Below are 18,366 nucleotides of genomic sequence, written 5' to 3'. Positions count from 1 at the left end.
CGTGCGGCGGTACTTATGACGTTCGTGCGGACGTGGGGGAAAGCGCTGGGCCGGCGGTCACGGCGGGCTGTCGTCGTAGGTGGCGCTCTGTGCGTGGGTCGGCGGTTTTGGCGGGAAACGAGTTGGCGTGGTATGCGGACGCGGTGTGTAGACAATGGGGTGAGTTACGGCGGCGTGTGTGTGTGTCGGCGTGGTAGGTACATCAGTTATGGCGATCTGTGCGTGTTGGTCGGCGGACTCGTCGGGTAGGCTTCGGCGGGATTGAGTGGGTGGCCTGGTGTGCGGATGAGGTGTTGGGTCGTCGGCGGAGGTTGTAGCGAGGTGTCGGTGGCGGCGGTGTGTGTGTTGGCGAAGTCGGTGGCGGCGGTGTGTGTGTTGGCGAAATCGCTGGTTGAGTTGGTGATTCGATCAGACTGCTGTGTTTGGTAGGAGGGCTTGGTGAGGTGACGGTGGTTGGTGGCTTGTTGGAGTTGGTTGTGGATTGGTTGGAAGTTGGGTGGTGACGTAGGATTGGGTGCCAGATGCTGTTGATGTGGAGGCCAGGGTCTTGAGGCACAGTGTGGTGTTGATGTATCTCAATGGCTTCCCTGACCCTTCTGGTATTCCAGTGCCGGATGTTGGTGATTAGATGGCTATTGTCCCAGTCTATGCGGTGATTTTCCTGTTGTGCGTGTTTGACAATGGCAGATCGGTCCCAGTCGCTGCGTCGGTGGTGGGTCTTATGTTCCTTTAGTCTGGTGTCGAAGTCTCGGCCGGTTTCTCCGATGTAGACTTTGCCACAGTCGCAGGGGATCTTGTAAACGCCTGGTTGCTTGTTGGATGGGTGCTTGTCCTTGTGAGAGTGCAGGATGGAGTGTAGTTTTCGAGAGGATTGGTGTCTGACGAGGATGTTGGCAGAGTGAAGGATGCGTTGTAATCGGTGTGAAGCCTTGCCAATGTAGGGAAGTGCTATGGTGGCGATAGGTTTGGTTTGGGTGCTGTCGCTGTTGGTGCTGGGTTGGCGGTTGGACGGATGAGTGTTGATCCTTCTCCTGGGGTAATGGTTGATGGTGGTGAGTGCATTGGTCACGTGCTTGAGTTCCTGTTGTAAGTGGGCCTTATCGCTGAGTTGGTGGGCTCGTCTGACGAGAGTGTCGGCGACTGATTGGTGGACGGATGGGTGGTGGTGTGAGCGGAAATTGAGGTAGCGGTCTGTGTGGGTGGGTTTTCGGTATACTTGATGAGATGGAAATCCGGATGGTGTCTTGGTGATGAGGACGTCTAGAAAGGGAATTGAGTTGTCGTGCTGGGTCTCCATGGTGGAGAGGACTACTTACAAGAAAGAATACTCTACTCTCAAATCTCCACTTTCTCGCCTATCCATTTCTTCTCTTCTTCTATCCACTGTTTCTATGACACTACACATGGTGTACCGTAAACCACATCAGCGATTGTACATACCACCATGCAAACCTTCAAACAACATCCAAGTCTTATTTTATACGACAGTTACCATACTAACACTGCCTCACAGCCAATCAGAATCAAGGAAAGTTGTCAGATCTGATGACTTGTCGGACAAAAATCTTGATGAAACACTCCCCTGGTAATCAGGATTAACGCCTTACCAGAGGGCACTAGTGCACCAAGTGGGAATCGAACCAGGGTCACCGGAATCCGAAACCCCCGCTCTACCGACTGGGCTTGCTCAGTAGATTTAGTAATAAGGTGATAGTACTACAGTGATTCATAGATAGCTGACTTGTACTGTAGAATATGTTTGTGTATTATTGTCACGAGAAATGGTGTTCGTGCGGGATGTACATTACATGTGAAGTAATAATGGGAAACAATCAATCGATGATGCTGGTATGTAGATCACAGCAGCTGGATGGGTAAATGTACAACCATACATGTAGATAGCAGGTATCAGCCTCAGGGTTGTATCAATATAATAACTTGACATCATCGTGATATGGTTGATGATAATTCTCAAGAGGCATATTTACATCTACCTAATAAGAAATCTACTCATGAATTAAGGGAATAGGTCACATAAGTACTCAATTAATTATTTCACTTGACACCCTCCAGAACCAGATACTTTTCTGCATGTAGTTATCACTCAGCCTGCAACTAGACTCATGTGCTTTTAGCCGACTTGATCAACAAATTACCAGGCAATTAAACAAGAATTTTGTTCAGGCTTTAAGATATCTGATATGCCTATTTTCCGTATTTATACCAACCCCAAAATAACTGGTAATCCATGATCAGGGTAAATTGTCCGGTCAGAGAATTTATTTGGAAACTTGCCTCACATTAATCCGTGTAATTTTCCCCTCAGTGACTATTAAGGAGAAATTTGTTGTAAAGTTCTAGTTGTTTTGTACGAAAGACCATTAGTGCCACGGAGAAAAAAAAACGCTATTTCTACTAATCTGTTATAACAGATTACGGTATTTCTACTAATCTGTTTAAACAGATTATAATCTGTTATAACAGATTACGGTATTTCTACTAATCTGTTATAACAGATTACGGTATTTCTACTAATCTGTTATAACAGATTACGGTATTTCTACTAATCTGTTTAAACAGATTATAATCTGTTATAACAGATTACGGTATTTCTACTAATCTGTTATAACAGATTACGGTATTTCTACTAATCTGTTTAAACAGATTATAATCTGTTATAACAGATTACGGTATTTCTACTAATCTGTTATAACAGATTACGGTATTTCTACTAATCTGTTTTAACAGATTACGGCATTTCTACTAATCTGTTTAAACAGATTATAATCTGTTATAACAGATTACGGTATTTCTACTAATCTGTTATAACAGATTACGGTATTTCTACTAATCTGTTATAACAGATTACGGTATTTCTACTAATCTGTTATAACAGATTACGGTATTTCTACTAATCTGTTTAAACAGATTATAATCTGTTATAACAGATTACAGATCAACAAGATACGACCTTCTTTTGTCACTTAACTTCCGCTATAGTGGCTGTGATGACGTCACCCGCACACGCTCGTTGAAACTGTCGACCACTAGCGTTCGACCAATAAAAATGAAAATAGCGACTGGAAAAAAATGAGTATTGCGTCTCCGAAATGGTGCAAACAAAAGGGAAATTGTATTTCTCCCTAGCGATATAGATTAGGATGTAGGATTGAAGGATTTGATGTGATATAATGGGGCTAGAAATAAAGCACGAATTTCTTAATATTATTCAACTACCCGAATTCTACCTGTTAATCTTAATCATTATGGATGTGTAACAATGAGGAGACTACGTTCAACAGGAAGTTTGCGCAGATTAAACTAACATGACAAAGAGGGAGAGAGGGGAAGATATAAGCATTTACGTGCATCTCTATGGTTTGTCAACATCACATTATTTTCTTTTGAACCTAATCTTGATTTCGGTTTCAAAACACGCCCCGTTAAGTGAATATTTGAATTTTAATTTAATTGAAATGATAGCCCATCCTGTTGAATCACTGTAAATTGCCGAATCATATGGATGCCTTTTGTCAATTTGGTATATTTAATTAATAAAACTGGAAATGGGTTGGGTCGAATGAATATCCTTTGCATTTCTTTTGTAATGAGTCTGGTATTTCCAGTCTTATTCTGCCACAGTATTACTGTTTAACACTTTGTTGTTGTTCTGTTTTACAACTATGAAGATAATATTTGACGTTGACATCGGGCGTTGACACTGTCATAATCGCTTTAAGAATTTTATTTTAATTTCCTTTATATTTTCATATTAAAAAATAATAATGCAATGATAAAGAAAAACATTTTTATATGGGTTTTATCAAACTTCAGTCTCTGTTTTATATTTCGACATTGAGAGGGGGGGGGGGTGATCGAGGCCATTTAACCACATATAAAATTCAAATATTCACTTATCGGGGCGTGTTTTGAAACCGAAATCAAGATTAGGTTCAAAAGAAAATAATGTGATGTTGACAAACCATAGAGATGCACGTAAATGCTTATATCTTCCCCTCTCTCCCTCTTTGTCATGTTAGTTTAATCTGCGCAAACTTCCTGTTGAACGTAGTCTCCTCATTGTTACACATCCATAATGATTAAGATTAACAGGTAGAATTCGGGTAGTTGAATAATATTAAGAAATTCGTGCTTTATTTCTAGCCCCATTATATCACATCAAATCCTTCAATCCTACATCCTAATCTATATCGCTAGGGAGAAATACAATTTCCCTTTTGTTTGCACCATTTCGGAGACGCAATACTCATTTTTTTCCAGTCGCTATTTTCATTTTTATTGGTCGAACGCTAGTGGTCGACAGTTTCAACGAGCGTGTGCGGGTGACGTCATCACAGCCACTATAGCGGAAGTTAAGTGACAAAAGAAGGTCGTATCTTGTTGATCTGTAATCTGTTATAACAGATTATAATCTGTTTAAACAGATTAGTAGAAATACCGTAATCTGTTATAACAGATTAGTAGAAATACCGTAATCTGTTATAACAGATTAGTAGAAATACCGTAATCTGTTATAACAGATTATAATCTGTTTAAACAGATTAGTAGAAATACCGTAATCTGTTATAACAGATTATAATCTGTTTAAACAGATTAGTAGAAATACCGTAATCTGTTATAACAGATTATAATCTGTTTAAACAGATTAGTAGAAATACCGTAATCTGTTATAACAGATTAGTAGAAATACCGTAATCTGTTATAACAGATTATAATCTGTTTAAACAGATTAGTAGAAATACCGTAATCTGTTATAACAGATTAGTAGAAATACCGTAATCTGTTATAACAGATTAGTAGAAATACCGTAATCTGTTATAACAGATTATAATCTGTTTAAACAGATTAGTAGAAATACCGTAATCTGTTATAACAGATTAGTAGAAATAGTGTTTTTTTTTCTCCGTGGCACTAATGGTCTTTCGTAGTTTTGAAAGTATCAGATTTATTCTTTGAATTTCACAAATATTAGAAGTACTTTTCTTTCACACTGGCAAAAATACCAGGTTTTATTTTTCATTGGATGGGTGTGAAAACACCCAATGATATTTCATATTGATATTGATCCACCATTGTTATCACTATGGTTATTATGATGACCTCTCCCTTCCAAAATAAATAGTGATATGAAAAATGTTTCACTTGTGTGGAATATACATGGACACCTAATAGCAGGCCTATGTACAGTGTAAAATAAATTTTGATATGATTATGAAGGAGAAAAATGCAATTAGCTCAATGATAAAAATCATTAGTTTCTTCCCGACTTATACGTGTAAGAAACCAACATTTAAGTAATTGCTTAACTCTCATGTACATGTGATTTATATCTGCAATTGCATGTTAATATTAAAAAACGTGACTTTGTTCCAATCCATTGTTTTGATGTAAATGTCTAAGCATCTGTGGAATATTGACACTTTAGGTGGTTTCAGACCGCCTCGAAGTTCGTCCGTTCCAGGTATTTTGTGATCGGGAAATGTACCCAAATAAAAAAATGCCAGGTAATTTTGGCAGTGTGAAAGCAAAATAGCAAATTACGCACAATCTTCCTGAAAGAAAATACCTGCTAAATAGAACTGTAGGTTCTTGTCAAAATTACAAGAAATTTCACAGGGATTTTTCCAAGGTCGCAGGTATTTTGGCAGTGTGAAAGCAAATTATAGGCGCCGTGGGTGACTGCTAAGATAGCAATTTTGAATCTTTCGCCTTGCTTGCTTATCAGACCATACTGAGCATGCTCGTAACTTCAGGAACTTATATCCTGAAGGGTATGTTTTGGGGCGGTGTGAATGTGGGAATAATTAATGGGTATTTTATAGCCTCAAAAAGTTTTCGTAATTTAATGGGGATTCTTGTGATCGAGGCGGTTAAAAACCACATTCGGTGGTTTCAGACCGCCTCGAAGTTTGTCAGCTCCTGGTATTTTTCTGATCGGGAAAATTACCCGATCAGAAAATACCAGGAAATTGGGGCAGTCTGAAAGCACATTACGCGTAATCTCCCTGAAAGAAAATACCCGCTAAATACTTGTCAAAATTACGAGAACTTTTCCGGGGGATTTTTCCAAGGTTGCAGGTATTTTGGCAGTTTGAAAGCAAATTACGGGAACTTTTAGCCCAGCGTGTAGTTGGGCGCGGGCGCCATGGGTGGCTCAGTGCTGAGCTAGCGATTTTGAATCTTGCGCCTTGCTTGCTTATCAGACCACACTGCGCATTCCCATAACTTCAGGAACTTATATTCCAAAGGGTATGATCCAGGGCGGTGTGAATGAAAAATAATTAATGGGTATTTTTTAGCCTGAAAAAGTTCTCGTAATTTAACGGGGATTCTTGTGATCAAGGCAGTTTGAAACCACCTAGAGTGAATAGGAAATGTCAAGTAGATGTTTAGTGTGTGCTTTACAGCCCTTATCGTGTTCTATCTCGACAAAGAATCTTACTGGATACTGGTCAGAGAGCTGTTAAGACAAACAGTATTATGTAATAAGGTTTCTGTTGAGGTATATTGTCATACATCAGAATATTAGAAGAAAAATAGTTATAAAGGAAAGCATCTATAACTCCCTGGTCGTATTATAATAATGAAGTTTTTTTAAGAAGAAAAGGAAAATCTCAGGTGAGATAACAAAAGAAGAAACAAAACAATTAATGGTAAAGACAAACCAGGGCAACTCTATGAGGCTGTTCTCACTACGTTCCTAAAACTAGTTTACTGGGAACTGGTTCAGAAAGCCAGTTTGGAAGATCGCTTTGCTAGCGTTCTCACTTGATCACACGAAAGTGGTTTTCAAAATCACTTCACGTAAAGCGCTCTTGTTGCTATGGAAACGCTCTCAGTGGGGTGACACGTTTCGCGCGAAATTCGAAACCGCAGCATAGGCATTCTACACCTGTCGTGTGGAGTAGCGCGCTCAAAATGTGCGAAGATCGCTTCCCGAAGAACGGTTGTGTCCTCACTTACGCTAAAACCAGTTTAACGAGGCAAAGCGATCTTGAAAACTACATCGCGAGGTGGTTTTCCAAACTGGTTTGGAAGATCGCTTCCAAGACCGCTTTGACCGTTCTCACTACGCGTTAAACTAGTTTCCACTAAACTAGTTTCCAGTAAACTAGTTTTAGGAACGTAGTGAGAACAGCCTCTATCACTCTATTATTGAACCAGGTAGTAAATTGTTAACGAATCATTCACATTGAAACAGTTGGAACAATACATGTTGCTCAGTACAGGGTTTGCCTACATGCAAGTGAAGTGTTCTGCAAACAGGATAACACGGAGGAGAGTGGGACACTGGTATTATGGCAATGAATAAATCCAAACATGTATATATTTTAACATTGTAGAGCCGATACTTTACATTTCGAAGTGTTGATTTACCCCATCCCCTCCCACTCCCATGCTGTCGTTCCCACTTTCTCTCCCCTTTCCCCTTCTATCCCGTCCCATCTTCCCAACCTCCTGCCCCTTCCCCTTTCCTATAACCAACCCCTTCCTCTTTTCCTTTCCCTTCCTGATTTCCCTCTCCCTTTCCCCTTCCCCCTTTCCCTTTCCCCCATTTCTATTCTTTTCCTGATACACCTTTCCATTCCCTCCCTCTCCCCTTTTTACCCCCCTCATTTTTTCTTTCTCCCTCCCCCTCTCACTTCCCTTCCCCCTCTTCCTTCCCTTCCCTTCCCTTCTCCCTCCCCTTTCCTATCCTTTCCCAATCTTCCTGACCCATCCCCTCCCTCTTCCTGTTCCAACCTCTTTCCCTCTTGCTCTTCCATCCCCTTCCTTCTTCCCTTCCCCCTTCTCCTTCATTTCCCTTTCCATTCCCTTCTCTATCTGTTTCCATTTCCCATCTCTTTCCCTTTCCTTTCCCTTCCCTTCCCCTTCCTTTCCTTTCCCCTTCCCTTCCCTCTCCTCCCCTTCCTCCCCTTCCCCTTCCCCTCACGCTCCCCTCCCCCTCCTTCCTATCCATTTCCTTCCACTCCCCTTCACCTCCGCTCCACCTTCCACTTTCTCTCGCCCCCCCCCTTTCCCAATTCACCCCCTCTCCCCTTCCACTTTTCCTTCCACTTTCCATTTTCCTTCCCAGATCCTCCCCTTTCTCGCTTCCCATTTCCCAATTTTCATTCCTAGTTTTGATATCGATTTCAGAGTCAATGCGTTTTTTGCTGCAGAGATAAAACCTGTGATAGTTATGAGACATCAAGGTCAAAGGTTTAAGGTCAAGTTTGGATTGATGGTTGATGGGGGTAAAGTCTGGAATAGAACACATGCATGTACACATACCATTGTTTGGTGTAGTCACTGCTTCATTCTTAATTTTGCTTCATATTCCTTGTTATGAAACTGGTCATTCTGGTACATGTACATACTGTGTGTTTGCTGCTCTAAAATTGGTGATTCCGAGATGATCACTTTGAGTGTTGAAATACACACAAGTTTCATACAATTTTCCTTTCTCCATGGGGAATACCACCATTTGGAAGATCAGATTTAGATTTTTCTGATTATTTAATCCAGATTCATGTTAATAATTGCTCTTTATCAAATTCAGAATTCAGGTTAAACTTTGGTGTAAGTTCATGAAAAGGAAATTTATTTTAAGTTACATGCTCGATAACATTTTCACTATGAAGTGACATTCAATGAGCGTGTGGGATGTGATGAGTGTGTATCAGAGCTGTTATTCTATTGCACATAAACTCACATTCCAATCAAGCATACGTCTTCTTTTTCTGATTCTAAGGAGATTATATTAAATTATACTGAAACTACATGTAAGTATTATTCAAATTAGTTACCTTTTTTCAGGCTTGAAAAATTATGCAGGGAACAACAATTTCTATATGGAATGAAACATGTCAAATACTTTTGCAGGCTTCTTTTAATACTTGGGATACTTTACGCTGTAATAGTGTACATATTTAAAGCATGTATCATTGTTATGTTGAATATGGGCATCCCATGGAGTAACCGATAAAGTGGGTCAGATTCTCGCTTGTAAGGGTCACCATCTCAGCAATGTATCTTGTTCTAACCCTGCGGGAGCATTATGCCGCAAACAGTACCTGGGGCTCAGGGCAGGCGCGCAATGTTCTTGAGACATAGACACCGTTCTCATTACACTTTCTCAAACTAGTTTACCGGAAACCGGTTCAGGAAACCAGTTTGGAAGATCGCTTTGCTTGCGGTCCCATTTAATCACACAAAATCTCTTCACGTAAAGCGAAGTTGTTGCTATAGAAACACTCAGTGGGGTGACATGTTTCGCGCGAAATTCTAAACTGGAGCATAGGCATTCTACACCTGTCGTGTGGAGTAGCATGCTCAAAATGTGCGAATATCGCTTCCTGAAGAACGGCTGTGTCCTCACGCTTAAACCAGTTTAACGAGGCAAAGCGATCTGGAAAACTACATCGTGAAGTGGTTTTCTGAACCGGTTTGGAAGATCGCTTCGACCGTTCTCATTACACGTTAAACTGGTTTCCACTAAACTAGTTTTAGGAAGATAGTGAGAACGGGGTCATACAGTGTATCAGAAGCTGCTTTCAGATGGATTTTAAACTAAGAATATATACTAGGTAGGCCTATTCTCTGATTGGGAAATGAATCTGCTCCCAATTAGGAAATAGCAGGTACCTTTTCCAGTGTGAAAGAATGTAAATATCGTAAATTTTGTCTCTGGTTCTAAAGCGTGAATGTGTCCATCAACGACATTTTGCTGACCCAACCATTCAGATTCAGATTAAAGGTCTACGTGTATGATGCCCTGATCGATCTGTTGTTTGTGGTGGTTACGCTTGAAAAGAGGGAATAACAGAGCGAATGAATATACTGTACATGTATGTACAAGAAAAAAAATATGTCTTGTTGTTTGTGTTTGGTTTTGCGGCTGTGTTTTTATTTATTTTTTTAGCTACATGTAATATTAGAAATTTGATCAAAAGCATCCCAGGAAGACTGATAAACTGACTTAATGTGTTGCGTTTGCACGCCACAATGCAATGCTTCGAGATAAGCCAATATGGACTGAGTGTTTAGTTCAAACAGGTAATACTTTGATTGTTGATTGCAATACAATATGTGCAACATGAGTGGTCCACTGACTAATAGGCCTTCATAGACTTCTGGAACTCCTGACGAAGCAACGCCTGTAACCGATTAGGATTAAGGAAACGGCCAATTAACACTAAACTTGTCCAGTTCACTTTTGACTGATAGCTATTGATCTTGCCAAGACTAGCATTCAATTATTTAATTAGCAGGCCTATAGACAGTCTGTGCATTGCTGTAATTGTAATTGACTTTAACCTGCATAATTTATGAAAGTGAATCCTTGATGATAAACAGCAATCCTCTATAATTGACCAACAGATTTGTTGATTTGTATTCCTTAAAAATATAGACCTAGGCTTATGTGTTAGCCCTCGAGTCTCAACTCCCTAATACAATGTTGCATATGTACTAGCTGTACAACTCCCTGAAGCAAAGTTGAATAAAATGTACAAGCTGGACTCAAACCTACACACTTGCAATCAAAGAGTTAGGGTATATATTAGAGTCTATTTGCATCCAAAGAGAATCCCCACAACACATCATTAGCAATCCCAAAATAGATGGTACCATACAAGTGGCCTGTAGCCACAAACTTTGTGGCTCCCAATACGCAATAGGCATGTTCCATCTGAATGGCAGAATCCATGCTTTATACCCCTTTCATAAACCCAATAAAACACAATTATGCGGCTAATAGCAGCATAATTTGGTCGTAAAATCAGAGGAGGACAAGAGTTATCCGCATTATTCTGATGCTGCTATTATCCGCATAATAGCAGCATCGGGACAAGATTTTGAGTTTATGAACGTATTTCCAAATAATGCGGATAATTGCCATGGTGCGGTCACAAGGTCACCCTTTTCCAACACAACCGCATTGGAGGGGGCGTGTTCAGTTGTCATGACGATTATCCGCCTTTTTCAGGACGGGCGCTCGTAAAAATAATTTATGGAGTTTGTGAACGCAATTTTTATTGAATTATCCGCATTACTCTTAGGCGGCTAATTGGAGGATATGTTTTATTGGGTTTATGAAAGGGGTATCAGACCAATTTGGTTTGGGTGCTGTTCATTTTATTGTGGTATTATTTATTTATTTTTTGTGTGTGGGGGGGGGGGCTTCAAGTATAACAGAAGATATACACTGACATAGCGAAGTACCTGGCCCATTGAAAATGTTTTTCTTCTTCTTTGGGCTGACACAAGTTACCCACCAGTACCTCCACTCATCCAGCTGCCACCCCCGTCACTGCAAAACCGGCATCGCTTACAGTCAAGCCCTCAGACTTCGCCGTATCTGCTCCGAGGACCCTGATTTTTCCTTCCATGCCAGGAATTTGCAGAAACATCTCTGTGCCAGGGGCCACGGGGCCAGGGCAGTCCAACTGGCAATTAACAAAGTTCGTTCTCTCCCCAGATCTGAAGTTCTCAAACCAAAAAGTGACAAGGAGACCACCGACAGAATACCGCTTGTGACCACCTTCCATCCCAATCTACCCCCTCTCCGCAAAATCCTGTTTGATAACCACCACATTTTACACACTTCTGATCGTCTCCAACAGGCCGTTCCCGATACTCCCCTTCTAGCATACCGACGCCCACCGAATCTCAGGGACCTCATTGTTCGTGCTGAAGTGCCCTCCCTCACTAACCATTCTTCTCCCATACAGCATGGCACCTTCAAATGCACCAGCAACAGGTGCATCATATGTGAAATACACCTTCACGAGGGCGATACTTTCACCAGCAACTCTACCAGCCTGTCTCACCAAATCAAGGGCAACATCACATGCACTACCACTAATGTTGTATATCTCATCACTTGCAGAGTTTGTAGGGTACAATACATAGGGGAAACCAAGACCACACTCAAGAAACGATTCTACGGGCACAGATCCACCGTCAACACAGCAAAGCTGGACACTCCAGTTGGCCGCCATTTTAACCTCCCCAACCACTCCATCACTGACATGATGCTACAGGGCATCGAATCTTTAGGTACCCGTCCCGACTCAGTCCGTACTAGCAGGGAGAAGCTCTGGATGAGACGACTTCGCACCACCCAACCTCATGGCCTGAACATCCAAGAGGGGAACGACTGATTTTTCTTTCCTATCCTATCCACTTTCAATTTATATATACATATAATTTTCCCCCTCAGCTCTTTTGAATAGTTACATTATAGTTTCTTACTCTACTTTCCTCCCATTTCTCATACAAGCTTAGCTCCAATTTTCCTTCCTTATTCAGGCGATATAATTATTATTATATATATATATATATATATATATATATTTGTTTTTTCTCCACTCACCTCTTTTAGATTTACCACATTTGCTTATTTACATGTATACTATGGTTTCTTCATAATACACCCCCTCTCTTCTATATTTGCTTTTACCTTTTTAGGCAATTTGCTTCCTCTTTTTTCACATATACAGGTTTTTTTTTTTTTTTTTTTTTTTTTTTCCTACTATATAGTCTTATGTTTTTTCCCGTCACACCTAGCGGATTACAATATCAGTTACACCATATGTGTATTTATATATTTTTTTATATACATTTCTTTTCTGGATATATTTATATACATATCACTTATAGATACATATTTACACTTACCTTCTTCTCTTAGTTTGTTTAATGCTTTTTCATATATACTTATATGTCTTTTGCACATTATCAGTTGTTCCCCATTCTTTTTCTTCCTTTTTTTTCCCCCACTCTTATGCACCAGTTTATTAAGCCTTTCTTTGTAACCTGTTTGACCCACCTCTCACTAATTCTCTTGTTTTTCATCCCATTATCACTGTTTTGTTCCAGATCCTGTTTGATGTTGCCTGCCTCATTATTTTAATCCCTCTTGGCTTGAGGTCTTTTACTGGCCTTACTTACACTAACTTCCCTTTGTGTCTGCCTACTCCTTTTCTTTCATCCCCTTCACTAACCTGATTGGTCTTCTCTACTCACTAATGCCCCTTTTGTCTCCTTGTTTCTAGTGTTGCTGTAGCTTGTTTGTGGTCTATATTATGGTTGTTCCACTTTTAATGTTTGTCATTTTGCCTCCGACGAAGATTCTGCTAGGATCGAAAGCTTAGGCCCCTTTTTGACTTTCTAATTTACTCCATTGGCTCTCTTTTATTAGATAAGCAGTTTTCAGCAGCTTCTTTTTGCCACAAGTTACAGGTCACTGAAGTAATTCTGTCCCGGGGGGGGGGGGGGGGGGGGGGGCACGCACATAAATTTGTGGTACGGGGATGTGCCGCTTTGATGACCCCCTTTTTCAGACCTAATTTTCAGTTTTCTAGATACTCCGAATGACAAAAGTTCCATTCAGAAGCCGCTCCGCCCCGCTCGCAAGACCCGTTACGAAACATCTCGATTCTCAGAGCCCTCCAAAATTGTCCAGCGCGAGCACCGCATGTGAGAGCTGCACTCACGACTTCATAACTCCCTAGGCCCTCAGCTCAGATAGCAGCTCCATGCACCGCTAGCGCCCACATATACATGAACAGCGCTAGCGTGCACCGTACCTACAGTTCCGCGATCCTGTTCCGTAGACCCTGTTTTTCACACCGCCCGGCATATTTAGTTCCCAAGACCCCATATAATTTACCATAGTGGTCAGTTCCTTAGACCCCATTTCAGGGTTTCGTGAAGCACAACCCCATCAATATGTAATTTGAGTGCCCCCCAGAGATTCTGTCACCATTCCCTGAAATGGTCTTTTAAGGCAGCAAGAAATCCTTGTACCAGGCATGTATAATGGATAGTGGAAGAGTTTTTGGTCAAACTATAACTTGATGACAATAATATGAATAAGAGAGATCGGTCTGTTTCATTAAGTACTGTAAAACAATAATATTATCCATTAGGCTATTATTTATACTCAATTAGAACTAAATTTAATTTGTATCTTAACACATAGATCCTACTAGAACCATGCTTAAAAGAAAGCGTAGAATGGTCCAATAGCTGGTTGATGATATCATGGTATGGTTTATGCATTAATTGCCAAATGACTCCAATCAATGCAGTTAAGTGAATGTGCACGTGTGCTGAGGACACGCTGCAGTAATGAGTCAATCAGTTTGGGCTGCTCTTCAGTTTTAGGAATGAGTGACCATGTCATCAAGTATGAGGCGAGACAAATGCAGAGAGCTGAAGGACCAATCGTAAAATAGGGACAAGAGCTGTTTTATTTTCACTGTTACCTGTCTGGTATTCATGAATGGAAATGTTCTAGACCTGGCAAACAAGTGCTATTCGGAAGTACATGTAGGCCATGCACCTACTAAACTAAATAGAGGTGTTTTGGCTTGGTAGATAATAAACCTCTGAACCACAAGGTCCGGGGTTCAAATCCGACCGGAGCACTTTGATAAGGCATTAATCAAAATTTGCCACTCTCAACCCAAGTTTAATAATAAATGGGTACTTGGTTGGGAGGGATTCCTTGAATGCTTGAGCACCTGATCATGATGGCTATGCAAAAGCTGAGGTAGTAGTATGCAGTGCTTCAGAATACTGTCCTCTAGGCCTACATGTTTCAATGTTGAATATCATAGATGGCAACCCTTTCATTCCCAATATCAGACAGGGGCAAGTGCTGATATCAACATCTCTGGACGACTGGAGAAATTTCTGCAATTGTGTCTGGACATCCCAAGTTAATGCCAGTTTTGTATGTTGTTTGTCAGTTCAAGGTTATCCTTTGTTCTTTCATTTTTTTTAAATATTTATTTGCTTTCTACATGTAGTTTCTTCTTGGTATTTTGTTAAAACATTTTTGCCTCTTTTTTAAAAAATTGTATCAAGGGCTTATGCCTTTTCCTTGCCCCTTTGATAGTCACCTGACCTGTGATAATCAGCTTTGCATCAAAACTTTAAATGCGAACAGAAGGAGCCAAAGGTGATTTTCTCTGGAGAGATTGCTAATTGCCTTACTTGTAAACTTTAATTTGTGTCATTTCTGTTGGCCTGTATTTACAATCCATAGAGTCCCCATGACTATTAAACAACTTGTTATCCAAGTTATGCACCTTGCTGTATTGAAAAGATTTAAATACTAAGGTTTGTAATTGCACATGTAAGCTTCCCTGAAAATTTCCAGATTGGGCACAACATTTGTAGAAGGACATTACCAGATTACCTCAGTATTACATCTATGGTGTTGACTTGACACCCTTCTAGCTTTGAAAAGACCAATCATTATGATTGCAAAATGTGATGATGAATCAGTAATCAATCACAAAGTCAGTGAATCATGTACAATTTATTTCTTGCTCTGCAGGTAGGCTTAAGGTGGCAATCAGGCGACTATTTTTCCACTCGAGATTTGCGAACAAACATTTTCTTGTAACATTCTGCAATGCCTGTTTGAATGCTTCAGAGATCTAACTTTGTTATTGTCAGTTTAATTGGATTTTAGTGGCCTGTTTCTGGCTCAAAATGCATTGCGTAGACTCAAAGTTGGCCTTTCTTTGGTTAAACCATTAGTAGGGTCCATGGTTAAACTGCAGATTGCAGTGTACAGCAGTATGTCTCCAAATAGAAAAAAAGATAGTTTTGATGGCATGTGAACATTTTAGCAGTCATATTGTTTGTTCCAGTATTTATTTGGTATTAATGTTTCTAGCTCTTCATAAAGCGAAAGAAAAAAAAATCACTTGGACAAACCATGGACCTACATGTACAGTATAAATGTTGTATATCTTGCAATGGGCAGTGAACTTGAGGGTGGGTTGTTTGGGGTTGCAGGAGTTGAACTGATGAAAGAGTATTTTCCATGACCTTCTTTCATCACTTGACCACATGGATCTTCTTGGTGTGTGCCCTTGCCTTGTAATCACAGGTGGATTGCTATGTTCAATATCATATGCATCTAATGTGGACATTTGGCTACTCCACATTCTACACATACATGTACTAGGGCATAATGCAAATTGTAGATCGACATGATAGACTATTGTTTGATACTAATCTCAATCAATTGGAATACAATTGGAAATGTTAAGATACTAAAAGTAAGATCTCTATAAATGTTTAGTTGACCGTCTGTAGTATCTTGTTTAAAGATGTAATTCTTAACATTGCTATAATAAAAAAAAATCCCCAAATTCGATACAGTGGAAAGGGGGGGGGGGGTAGTGGGAATAGAACATACAATTTAAAGGAAAAGTTATCCTAACAGACCTGAGACCTTCGCTAAATTTTCTCCAAGATCTCTAATATTTCAGCCTCCAACGCAATTTTTTCTTACAGATGCTATAATTCATTTGAAAGTATTCAATTGTAATGAAAATTATTATTACTATTTAACTGACGTGTATCTCATGAAAAAAAACCCAGTAAGGAATACAGGTTAATAGAGAGGAAAGGAAAGTGAAATATGGTTCAGATTTCAGCCTGTCATCAATCTTTGTACACTGTATGCACAATGAAACGTGGCGGACTCATCATCGTCATAACATGAATGCTTCTCATAAGATGCTCAAAATAATGTAGCCCATATGTAGAACATACACTCTAAATTCCAAGGATTTATATTAGATCCAAATCGGCTGTGGATAGTGACCAGCCGAATGTTGGACTTATTTCAAATCTTTAGGATTAACTTTAAATTCTCAAAAGATTTAAATTCAAATCTTTAAGATTCATATTTAAATCTACAAGGTTTAAAACTAAATATAATAGTCGGCTGATCACTATTCACAGCTGATCTGGACTTATTTTAAATCCTTGGAATTTAGAGTGTATGGGATGCACAGATGATTTTGTAATATTAGAATGTTAGATGATACTCAGTCTTGTTTACATAACTGACCTAACCAAAACTTAAGACAGGCTTTAAACTTAAAGTACTGATATATATATACATTTTTTTTAGATTCTGTGTCAAAAGTATCGCCTACATGTACTACTGCCACTCCTTGAGTTTGGCTTTGACATCTTGGCATCATTCCACTTTATGCAAATATCATCCCTTCCAATCTCCACCCAAAGTAGACCATGATTTCCTCATCTGTCAAGACTGCATTTGTAGGCCAGATAGCATATCAAGATGTGAAGGAACTCATTAACTAACCATAGATACATGTTTCTATTTTCGTTGGCCTGCCCTATTACATACGGGACAACTGACGTTCCCTTTTTGGTAATGCCTGTATGTAATCCCCAATGTTTCAATCCATTCCTTGTTATTTGTCCTGCATTGTTCCTCTGATCTTCTATATGTATTCAAATTATTGGAAAGTCTGTTTATTCTTATTTTATATTATTACAAAGCTTATAAGGCTATTGCTTTGTCAACACAGATGATTAGTCCCCTCTTGATGGTCACACAACATTTGCTCCAGGTTTTATTCTATCTAAGATGTAGGGTTAGGGTTGCATAGGGTTTAATATTAGGTTTAGGGTAGGGTATAGTGTTAAACCCAAGGTTGAAGATAGTCATTCTTAGCATGTCATGTCATTAGCATGTCAAATTTAGAGCGGAACAATTGTCACCGGAGCAAGGAACCAATGTGGCAACCCACCTAATATGTGCAAGTCCTTATTTATCTCATTTTAAAAGCTTTTATTTTGGTCAATGACTAACAACTTTATCACCTCATTCTCATCTCATTTACAGAAGGGAGGCAAAAATGTGACCAAGCCCCCGCCGCCCCTATCCAGGGTGACTGCCCCCGGACCAGGGGGCCCACCCAGTGGAGGGCACATCATCCCTGCCACAGACATCACCATCCTGGACAAGGAGCTAGGTCAGGGAGAGTTTGGCAAGGTCATGCAGGGGGTCTGGAGCAACAGAGAAGGCAATCAGGTAAGGAGGAGTTCAGTGGACAAATTTCAAAGTATTTCTTTTTATGGGGGGGGGGGGGGAAGTGGGGTGAGGGAGAAGTAATGCTTTTTCACTGTGAGCTGTTTTTTTTTTTTACCTATGTGCAGACCTTGCACCTAAACCAACTTCATACACTGTTCAAGCCTTTACAAATTTATATCGATAATATTTACCAAAGACGTTCATACGCATCTTTGTTTCTGTAATATCGCAGAATTCAAACCTTGATTGAATATTACAGTAGTGGTCAGATTGTTATAGCCCACTCTTTCACAGGACTCTATTTTCTTTTGGTGTTTGCCTAGTTCATAAATACTTTAGACATAAATCTACAACATACATGTAGTAATATCCTAGCTTCCAAATTTTATTTGTTGGGATTTTGACCTGAGCAAAACATTGATTGTCACCCCTCTCCCAAATTCATAGCATAACGTTTATAAAATTTCATTTAGTTTAATAAA

At 39.9% G+C, this 18,366-nt stretch overlaps 1 protein-coding gene across 1 annotated transcript; it reads right to left on the bottom strand.

Moving 5' to 3' along the window:
• Positions 1–202: 202 nt before the first annotated feature.
• Positions 203–1,297, bottom strand: LOC135156606 (uncharacterized). The gene has a single exon (XM_064109185.1). The coding sequence runs from the start codon at positions 1,295–1,297 to the stop codon at positions 203–205; it is 1,095 nt and encodes a 364-aa protein (XP_063965255.1).
• Between the last annotated feature and the right edge of the window lie 17,069 nt (positions 1,298–18,366).

This window comes from Lytechinus pictus, chromosome 14 (assembly GCF_037042905.1).
Source record: "Lytechinus pictus isolate F3 Inbred chromosome 14, Lp3.0, whole genome shotgun sequence".
Taxonomy (NCBI): Eukaryota; Metazoa; Echinodermata; class Echinoidea; order Temnopleuroida; family Toxopneustidae; genus Lytechinus; species Lytechinus pictus.
Note: the sequence above shows the minus strand (reverse complement) of the source record. Positions and strands in the feature narration are given on the sequence as shown.